Below are 10,806 nucleotides of genomic sequence, written 5' to 3' on the forward strand. Positions count from 1 at the left end.
GCAGCGCTATGGAAGGTGGTCACCCTCCGGGGATTAGGGGTCAGAACAATCATCGTCCCTGTGACCAGGCGGAGACACAAAGAGCCATTGTGCCGAGAGTACAAAATCTCTGTTTATTACCATGGGGCTGACATGCTGAAAGACCCGCTCTCCATGCCAGCACAAAAGCTTCCTTGCTTCAGATTGTTTGTTTATGTAAATTAAAATGGTGCATTTAATTATGCAACGGGACGAGCCTCAGCAACAAGCGAGGTGCTGATTGGATCGCCCCATGGCCAGAGCCCGCTGGCAAGCCCCCAGCACATCTGATGGTGCGACCGCGGACCCTGCTCTGCTGCAGCGCCCGCAGGAGAGGAGACGCGCGTTGACCATCTGAGCAGGGGAACAAAACCCCCGGGGGAAAAGGGGGTGAGGTGTAGCGCTCCCCACCCCGGGGTGCAGGAGCGGGGCCCCCGGAGGTGCACGGCCCCGGTCGGTGGGCACGGCACGGCACGGCACGGCACGGCCCTAAGCATGACAGAAGAAGTCCCGGTGGCATCCAGCATGCCCGAGTGCAATGGGAGCGTACCCCCAGAAAAGGGCCCACTCCAGGTCATTGGTGTCATCGATGAAATAGCAAAATCTGTCGGGACGGTTCCTTACGCGAATGCAGAAATGAGCCCTGGCGCTTCACCTGCAAAAGAAAATCAGGAGGAAAACAGAAATTCATTGGCAGAGGACATAGTACATGGGGATTTTGATGGAGAGAAGCGATGCGAAGGTAAAGTACAAGGCTGCCTTTCTTTCAGAGTTTGGAAAGAAAAGCTCTGTTTTATGTATAGCCTAATGAATAACGGGATATACTATGTGTGTTAGTCAAAAATCCTAACCTGTGGTGGTTGTAACAATGACTCAGAGCAATTCAGGGTTTAGGGACAAATTTGAGCTAGCAGTTACACAGGATGCAATGAAAAGGATATGACTAAAGAAACAAGCAATTTTTTTTATCTGCTCTGAAAATCTGCTGCCAATCTGCAACCGTTAAAACTTAATTATCATCACTAACTGCTCCATCAGTCCATTTCTTGTGCTTTGTATTTACTAAAGAAAAGCGAGAGGAAAGCGATGGGATGCTACAGCAGGGATCAGCTGATACCCAGGACACGGGGACCGATGGCCCGGAATCGCAGGAAGGTAATTGAAAATGCTGTGTGACGTGAGGTTTTCCCGAAGCATAGCAATGAGTAGCCTTCAAAGACAATGACATACAGGTGGTTATTATTTTTTTCTAATTAGGTCAGACCCTTATATTCTGGAGAGCAGTGACTCATTTCTCATCAGTCGAGTTGCCGCAGCTTAGAAAACGCGGCTGGTATCTCTCTTCCTGAGGTTTGCGTGTATCTCCATTACCATGGGCTATTGAAGCACCTTGGGGTCTTCAACCAGGAGATCTCCAACAGCCCTGTGAGGCTGGGAGATGCTTCATCTTCTGCTCCATGCAGGGGAGCTCAGAGGATAACCTCAGGAGGCTGTCAGTCAAAAATGTATGGCCTCAAAACCCAAACCCTTTTCCTGCCTGATTCACCAAGTGCCTGAATCCCCCTGGCACCCAAGTATCTAGCAAGAATTGTCTGCTCTCCTAAACATCTGCTCCTGGGTCTCTCTACTTGTTCCTAGGTGAAAATGGTAAAAATCAGTTGGAGCCAAGGCTGGACCTCGTGGTCAGAAGGGCTGCGAGGGAGTGCTCGTGGCCCGTCCCCGGCAGCAAGTTAAAATGTGTTGAATATATATGCACGCAGTTGAACATATTTAATTATACTATGCAAAATGCAGCCCCTGCTCCAAAAAGGAGGAGTATTTCATTGAGTATTATTAACGGAGGAAAGCTACGTCTCTCCGTGGGTGGGCTTTTGGCATTGTTGCCCTTCCACATTTCCCACCCACGTGTTCTTGCCCGGCTTGTCGGTTTTGGCAACGGCAGGACGAGGGACGGCTTGGCTGTGGGCTGCTAACGAGATCCCCCCGCAATGACCCTGGCTGTGGTCGGGGCGCAGGGCTGGCGGCTCTGCCCCAGCTCCTGGCCCCCGGCCGTGCTGGATCCCTCTTGTCATGTACACATCCACCCGGCCTCAGTAAGTTGGTATTTTCTATATGTCAGCTGCCACATAAATATGAAACCCCTCCTCAGAGAAGAGCAGATTAACAACCCAGAGTAGCTGTCACGGTGCTGGCAATGCCAGCATTGTTGAATGTAGCTCTAAAAGATGTATGGGCCATGCTTTGTAAACAGAAACTTTACTTTGGTTATGAAAAGGAAAAAATATATGAACATTTGTCATGGGCAAAATAATATTTCATAGCAGTTGCAAAGGTTTTGAGGAGGTGAATCATGATGGAGGCTTTCCCACTTAGAGCTGACATCCATATTCCAGCCGTGTTGCTTTATGAGTGCACAATAAAACCTATTAAATGATCTTGCACAGCCCCCCTGTGCTCCCCGCTCCCAGCCACAAGCACTTTATCTCTAAATTGCAGGCAGCTTTTTAGTACCTAACCAATTTAGTCTAATTAATACTCAGGACCCCACAGGCAAAATGTTGAATAGACCATTTGTTGCAACACTAAAGCATCATTTAACGCAGAGCTGTGCCAAACAGGACAAACAGGAGATAGCCATCTCAGCCTGGTCCACCACCTCTGAAGGAGGGACCCGTCCCAGGAGAGCAATGCTGGGGTCCTGCTGCATCGCCGGCGCAGCTGGGCGCTGCGTGCAGAATGGCCCCTTCCCCTTCCCCTTCCCCTTCCTTCCCTTTCCCTTTCCCTTTCCCTTTCCCTTTCCCTTTCCCTTTCCCTTTCCCTTTCCCTTTCCCTTTCCCTTTCCCTTTCCCTTTCCCTTTCCCTTTCCCTTTCCCTTTCCCTTCCTTCCCTTTCCCTTCCCGCCCCACACAGCAGGCAGAGCTGGCACTGGGCACCGAGCTGTGGGGAGATGGGACCCTCCTGTCCCGTGGTGGGGTCTGCCCTGCGGGGATGGGGCAGCAACTCCAGAACAGGGATTTTGGCTAATGGAGTCCAGCCCCTGCCCAAGAGAGCTTTGGGAAAGCCGTTTGGGAAAGCCCCGCAGCAGGGCCCCGCAGCAGGGTGTTTGCCCGCCGTGGGAGAGGGCAGGGGCAGATTTGGGGCGTGCAGGTGCCTCTGGTCCTGGGGCGCAGGGGGACGCCGGGCTGCTCATCCCTCCTCCAGGCTCGACCGCTGGCACCCGTGTTGCCTCTCCTTGTACGGGAGGGGAGCGGGGAGGGCTCCGTGGAAAGGTGGTGCAGGAGAGACGGGCATTAAGAAGCACAAGGGCAGGTGGCCTTAAGCAGTGAATTCGGGAACGTGCAGAGCCTTTCTAAAGTGCTGCAAGCATCCGTGGTGGTGGGGGCTCGGATGGAGACGTGGGGCACTCCTCCCGCGGCAGCCTCTGGAGCATGGGTGCTTTGGTGGCAGGAGCTGGGAAGTCACCGAGCGCCATGCTACCCCCAGAGCACGTACGGCGGGGGCATGGCGGCGGTGCTGAGCCCGCCCTCACCCGCACCCCCTCTGTGTTGCTGCAGGGCCGGGCAGCGAGGGGACGCCTGCGGGCAGCGGGCAGCGAGAGCTGGGGACGGCGGGCGGCCCCGGCGGGGAGGCGGCGGAGACCCTCACAGCCAGCGCTGACGGGAGAGGGAATGCAGCCGAGGAGGAGGAGGAGGAGGCAGAGGAGGAGGAGGAGGACACTGAAGAGGATGAAGTTCAGGTGATCGAAATCAAGAAGGAGAACAGCGAGGCGTCCTGCCTACAGCTGCGAGACAGCGGCAACGAGGCATCTCCCCCCACCAGCCCCGGCTGCAACTCCCAGGTGGAGAAACCGGGGGAGCAGCCCAGCCTGGGGAAAAAAAATGATATCTCCAGACACAGCTATTCCAGATACAACACAATCTCCTACCGGAGGATTAGAAAAGGAAACACCAAACAGCGAATCGATGAATTTGAATCCATGATGCACTTATAAACTGAGGTGGAGAATTGCTTAGCGAGCTGAGCGTACACTCTGGTTTTGTTTTTCTTTTTTGTTTCTCCCAAGACATGTCTCTTCACACAACATGAGGTCACTGCTTTTTTTTCCTTTTTGTATATGATTTCATAATTCACTGTGAGAATTTAACATCTTCGCTTTGGCAGCGGGCAGAGACATCCATAGCGCAGGAAAATAAATAATCAGTTTGCTAAATATAATACCATTTGATTTAAAGTTTATCCTCTTGTTTTCTATCCAACTTTTGTAACCATATTCAAACAATAGGATGTCTTGAACTGGCTGGGGCTTCTCTAGCTGCCGACACACACGTGATCCATGCTGTCAGCCGCGCTGGTAATGAGTTGGCAGCCCAGCAGCTCCAGTAACACTGGCCAGGGCAGTGTGAATAATAAAAGTGACGACTGTTTGCAACTGCAGCACGCTCTGTTTTGCTGTCGATCCGTGCCGGCATCTCACAGTGCACTGACAGCCACCTCCTGCTAGCAACCGTCCACTTCCACCTTGTGCTGGGGGGACGGAGGGATATTTGCATTCGTGGGTAGATGCTGATGTGCAGGAATTAAAAAAGATGGGAAGGCGTCAAGGCCCCCGTTGCCCCACTGCCATCCCTAAGCCCTCCCATGGGTAGCTGGATTCCTTCTGCAGCGCTATAGTCAGCACCAGGTAGGGCTCATCCATCCGCTGGCCCCTGCCCGCCGGGGCAAGAGGTGTCAGCGTGGATGTCTTTAGACACGACGTCGCCTGCCTGCCGCAGTCTGCACCATGGGTACTGCCCAGCTCACACAGCGCTGCCTTCCAGCCCGCCTGTTCTGGGCGGCAGTGTGAAACCACGGCAGCAGCCTGCCCAAACTGCTGCCGGTGACAAAGCAGCTCCTCTTGCCCACCACCTTACCTCCCGCAGCCCACCGCCGGAGACCCTGTGGGGCCGTGGGCAGTGCTGTCGGTGGTGGCGGTGCCATCAGTGGTGGCAGTGCTGTCAGTGGTGGCGGTGCCGTCGGTGGTGGCAGTGCCATCAGTGGTGGCAGTGCTGTCGGTGGTGGCGGTGCCATCAGTGGTGGCGGTGCCGTCAGTGGTGGCAGTGCCATCAGTGGTGGCAGTGCTGTTAGTGGTGGCAGTGCCGTCGGTGGTGGCGGTGCCGTCAGTGGTGGCAGAGCCATTGGTGGCGGTGACGTTGGTGGTAGCAGTGCCGTCAGTGGTGGCAGTGCTGTCAGTGGTGGCAGTGCCATCAGTGGTGGCAGTGCCGTCCGTGGTGGCACAGCTGGGCTCTGGGCCAGCCCGCAGGTGCAGCGGCTTGCATGTCGTGCGTGCAGTGCATGGCACGTGCCCGTGCGTGCTTCGGTGTTTGCCTGGCAAAACCGGCCACTACCAGAAACCTGTATTTTCCAAATTTAGCCACCACTTTAGACTCTCTAACACATCTTCTCAATTTTCACGCTAAGTTTAGACGCAAAATTTTAAAGATTATTTTTGCCAAAGCCAGGCAAGTTTTTACGCATAACTTGTTTTTGTGTCATCTGAACACAAACGTTCTCCCTTGTTCAAAACCTTTATGTAACTACAGTATTGTTGATGCAGTATTTTTTTTAACTATTTTACAGACAGATTTGTCTTGAGTTGGGTGTAAGCTTTGCCAATGTCATCCCAGAAAGCGTCTGGGAAAGTTGAGAGCAGCTGACAAAGTGAGAGGAGGCAAGAATGAATTTAGACCCTGACTTCAGCTGCAGTGGCCTCCTTCAGCCATAAGCACTTTTTTAAGGATTAGTTTTACATCTCCAGCAGCACTGAGTATCGTTTTGACTTTCCTTGTTCTACATGAAGGCAATTATTTATCGGCAACGTGAAAATAATAAACGGCAATTCTGTATTGTACAAACCAGACACAGCCCTCATTGTGCTATTCAGGCTTGTTTATTCGCTCTTTGGTTTGTGGAAGTTCAGAGGTTTGCTTGTATGCATTTCTACTGCGGGTTTGTTTGCCTGCTGACAGCTGCCCCCCTTCGCTCATCTCGCAGCAGTTCCTGTAAGAGCAGCACGTCTCTTAAAGATGCGGCCGTTGCCTGCGCTTTCGGCGACTTGCTGAGGTTGTGGGTGGCAAAGCGCTGTGCCAGGCTGACCAGCCTCAGCCTCAAGTATCTGCACGGCCACCGAGGTGGGGCTGGTGACCACCGCCTCCCCGCCCCGCCGTCCGGCCCAATTCGCGCTTCAGAAAGTCAGTAAAAAATTTGCTTTACTGCAACTAAAAAAGGCGATAGGGAAGAAAACAACAAAGCCCCGCAGCGAAATAAAAATCAGAGCTAAAGCGAGCGGCTTCGTGCATTGCTGAGAAGCTGGAGTTTTTAAGGCGTTACACTGCGGTAAGGCCAGGGGCTGACGGGCAATATCTGCCCGTGCCCATCGGGGTCAACGGGACACGCGGGTGCTTGCGCCTGGCTCTGCAAAAGCCGCTGGGGCTGGACAGGCGGGATGCGAATGCCCGGCTCATGCTGATGTGACAGAGCTGGCTTTCAGCAGCGTGAGACGCCGGGAAAAGCCATCCGTACCGTGGCGACAGGCACGGGCTGCCGGAGCAGGTTGCCTTTGGAGAGGGCAGAGGGATGGGCACTGGGGCTGAGCGAGGGGAAGTCCCAGAAGAGCGCAGACGCCCGATGAGATGGAAAGCCGGAGTTCAAGTACTTCCCCATGCTCTCCCGGGGTGAGGAGAGTGGTAGCAGGAGAGGCAGCAGCGTTTCGTGGCACAGCCCTTCGCCGTCACGATTCCCATCTGCTCCGGGGAATCGTCTGGCCGAGCCCAGGGCGTGGGCGCGAGGATCAACCATTTTGCTGGCCAGCCGGACACGCTCCTGCTCTCTCACACGGCTGCATGGGCTGGCCGGGCCCCGTGCTCACTTTAGCAAAAGGCAGATATTTTTTTTTTTTTTCCTTCTTTTTATCATACATCTGTCTGTAAGACTTTTCAACATTTGGCTTCTATCCTAGGCGACGGTTAAAATACAGTTTCCAGACTTTTTGGGCAAGTGCGGGGATGAGACGCTTGGTGTACTGACTGTGGGCTCGGGTTCCAGCTAAGTGTGGAGCCTCGCCAAGACTTTCAAGAAACTTGGACCAGTTTTTTACCTTCCTTGGAAAGCAGCGTTGGATCAGCTGAGAACTGCAACTCCCTCTCTTGCTTTCCTGGAAAAATAAAAGTCCTGGGATGCTCTAGGGGCCCCAAGGGCCCTTCCTACAAATGCACCACCTCTTGCTAACCCTCAGGGTGGGTAGGTGTGATACGGAAATCAAGGGGTGCGCGGGCAATACAGGCAGAAACATCCCCGTGCGCTCCTCCTCCGCGCTGCAGGCAGCTTGCAGGCAGCACCGCTGGCCTGCTCCGGGCACGGCCTGGGCTGGGGGGCTGCGGAGGACGGGGCAGGGTCTGCATCTGGCCGAAACCCTGGCCAGGGGGTCGGACGAGGCGCGTGGAGGAGCCGGGCAGAGAGCTGTCTGCTCGGCGCGCAAGGGGAAAGGACACCCAAAGACCTGAGAATTTGCCCCTCCGAGCAGAGGCATTTTCAGGCAGAAACGCGGGTGGGGATGAAAGGAGGGTGTAGTGAGGGGGGTGTTGGTCTCTTCTCCCAAGGAACAGCGATAGGACGAGAGGAAATGGGCTTAAGCTGCGCCAGGGGAGGTTTAGGTTGGAAATTAGGAAAAATTTCTTCACGGAAAGGGTGGTCAAGCATTGGACCAGGCTGCCCAGGGAGGTGGGGGAGTCCCCATCCCTGGAGGGGTTCAAAAAACGGGCAGAGGTGGCACTTGGGGACACGGTTCAGTCTGGTCTACCCTTGATTGCCTTAGTGTGGGCTTGGTAGTGTAGGTTAATGGTTGGACTGGATGATCTTAAAGGGCTTTTCCAACCTCAACGATTCTAGGATTCTATGATTCTATGCCGATTAGGACACGCAGCTCTAGGATGCGGTAACTACAGACCCGGCCTTAGCCTGAAAATAATTTCTCTCCGTTTCCACAGCGCCAGATGAGGGCCGATGGCAGGTAAGAGCTGGACCCCCTTGGAGGGTCTGACACCTTTCCAACCTCTCCGGACAGTGCCGCGTGGTGCTGACACCTTTGGGAGCTGTTTCTAGCAGTGCTGTATGCTGACCTTGAATGTGAATTAAACCTCTTTGGCGGAAACTTGCCAGTTGCCACAACACCTGCAGCAGCTGCAGAGCACAGCAGCCGGCTCCGGCTATTGCCACTGCCTGCACTAACAGCGCGCTAAATGAGCATCCAAAGCACAGCCATAAATCAGGGGAAATTGGTGGTTTAAAGGTTCTTCCTGGGGTGATGTTTTGCAGTTCAGCCTGGCAGTAACTCGGGCAGGGGAGCCCCTAGAAAGGGTCCAAGTCGGTCAGAAGCAGAGTTAACACACAGGGCTCAGAGGAAGAAGCATCATCTACTATCATTTATTCCCTTTTTTTAAACTTTTTTTTTTTCAAAACAAACTAAATGGGGCCCCCAACCGTGGCCACTTCGATTCAGGGTACTTATTGATGGAAACGCAGCACAACATGCCCTGTCCCTCCCTGCCACAGCGCGGGATGCATTTGTTCTTGTTTGGAAAAGCTGCGCCTGTTTCCTGTTGCTGACGCAGGAGACGATGGCGGCTCCGGTCCCCAGCCCGAGCGGCCGTCCTTCCCGGCCGTGGTGCCTTCCTCCCTTTCCTTAACGCTCACAAAGCCTGCACGGCCCCAAAACCTCCTAGTGCACACCCGGGCATCGTCAGCAGAGATGGCAAGAGGAGCGGGCAGCTCGCCGGGGAGGAGCCAGACGCATATTGCCACGTCTGCTGAGCATGCCGGAAAAAACGCTCTCGTTTCTGGCAGACTGGGCCGCCTGGTACAAGCTGAACGCGTCTCAATATTGTGTAACAGCAGGGCCACAGCTCGCTGCCAGCAGCCCCGAAGGCGCGCTCCGGTCTTTAAGCAAAAGATACCAACGTGGAAGCGAGCATTTACACAAACGGGGAACCAGAGTGCAAGTGACAGGCCTGGCAATGGGATGTGGCTGTGACATACGGCCATTTGGTGCCTACCCCGTGACAAGTGATTGAATGTCAGCAAACAGACTCCGATGAAATTCACGCTCCTGATGAAAGATGACTGCACAAACATCATCTGTGTCATTTTTCTGATAGTGACTGCAGGCTAGCTGCACTGAAGGAGGGAGAGAAAATCAGGAAGACAGTTGGAATAGGAGCCAGCCGGGAAAATCTGTTGGGCCAGTCAATATTTTGGCAGACTCAGCCTGTCAGACGCTGTCAGCATCGATCCGCCACGTGAGAGGTCCGCCACGTGAGAGGTAAGGTTACGCCGGGGCCTTCTGAAAAATCACAGGAGAGGTAGGAGGCATTTTGTGGACGCGGGATGGCGGAGGCTCGGCTGTGGTCAAGAGCGGCGCGAGAAGCGAGCGCGATGCCCAGCCCCGCGTATCCCCGCGGCTCGTGCTGGAGAAGCCCCCGGCCCCAGCGCAGGGCAGCGGGGCAGCAGGAGAAGCCCGACCTTCCCCAGCGACACCGCAGCTCTACGGGGAGCAGCCTCCCGCAGCGGGAACTTCCTAACACACACGGGGGAAGAAATCCTGCCCAGGATGCGTTGGTGTTACGTATCTCGGATCTCACCGTCTTGTCACAGCTCAATTTAGTCTCCTATCAAATCTGCCCCTTCAAACACCAGTGATGGCTTTTAGAGATAAAATGTTTCACAGTAAGAAAAAAATGTGCCCGTGAGGGTAAGTTCAGAGGGACTTTTGGTGCGCGGAGCCTGGCCATCCCGTGCAGCGCGGGCTGCACGGCGGCTGGTGCCGGGCGAGGTCTCGTCGCGCTGCATTCTCCTCTGCATCGGTCCCTGTGAAACACGTGCACACACACACGCGTGCATGCACGCATGCGCGTGTTCTGCAGCCCTGCTTGAGGAGACGCCCTCACTGCCTTCAGCAGGTGTTTTCATCCATCCCGAGTGCCGGCGGGTAGAAGTTTTGGGTTGCGAGACCTCCTGCCAGAGGTCTCTGCCCTCCCTCCACCCACGGCGGGGGGAAGCCGCGATGGGGAGAGCTGCCCGGCCTGCGCTGCCGGCGGGTGAAGATTCCCTTGGGAAAGCCCTGGCAGGAGCAGGGCGAGCCACCCTGCTTGGGGCTGCACCGAGCATCACCAGGCGCCGGCACAGGCACCGGCGTGACCCAACGCCCTGGCCAGCCGGCGGCCGAGGAAAGCGGCAGTGGTCCCGGGGGAGACCCGAAAAAGCCATGGGGGCTCGGGGACACGGCTGAGACCCCAGCAGCCCCGGAGTGGGGACAGCCCAGCCGCCTGGGGACGGCGTGCTGCCCAGCTGGCCTCGGCTGCGTGCGGCCGGCAAGAAGCAGGATCAGCCCCTGGTTCGCGTCCCCGGCGGCTCCTCTCGCCTCCAAGCAAAGCAAGGCACGCGCATCCTCGCTGCCCGCCGGGCGCGGGCAAGGCGTGCTCGCCGCTTCTTCCACAGCCCCCGGTTTGCTCATCGACCCACATGTGCCTCCCGTTAATAAAAGGCTTTTCTGATAAGCAATCAATTCCTAACAGAACCCTGATGCTCATCTGTCAGAGGCAACGGGTCCCACAGGGCGGGATCCTGCAGCCAGGCCCAGCACGGGCATGTCGGATGGATTTTTTTAATGCGTTGGTCAATAAAGTTCCATTTTCTCAGGCTGTGGAAGAATAAGCAGCCCGATTTGCTGCTTACAGACTACAGAGCCCTGGAAGTATT

At 55.3% G+C, this 10,806-nt stretch overlaps 1 protein-coding gene across 1 annotated transcript; it reads left to right on the plus strand.

Moving 5' to 3' along the window:
- Nucleotides 1–513: 513 nt before the first annotated feature.
- On the plus strand, nucleotides 514–4,009 carry ERMN (ermin). Its single transcript, XM_075711581.1, has 3 exons — nucleotides 514–760; nucleotides 1,087–1,173; nucleotides 3,573–4,009. Exons 1-3 carry the CDS (start codon nucleotides 514–516, stop codon nucleotides 4,007–4,009), a joined length of 771 nt encoding a protein of 256 aa, XP_075567696.1.
- The last annotated feature ends 6,797 nt before the right edge of the window (nucleotides 4,010–10,806 follow it).

This window comes from Pelecanus crispus, chromosome 5 (assembly GCF_030463565.1).
Source record: "Pelecanus crispus isolate bPelCri1 chromosome 5, bPelCri1.pri, whole genome shotgun sequence".
Lineage (NCBI taxonomy): Eukaryota > Metazoa > Chordata > Aves > Pelecaniformes > Pelecanidae > Pelecanus > Pelecanus crispus.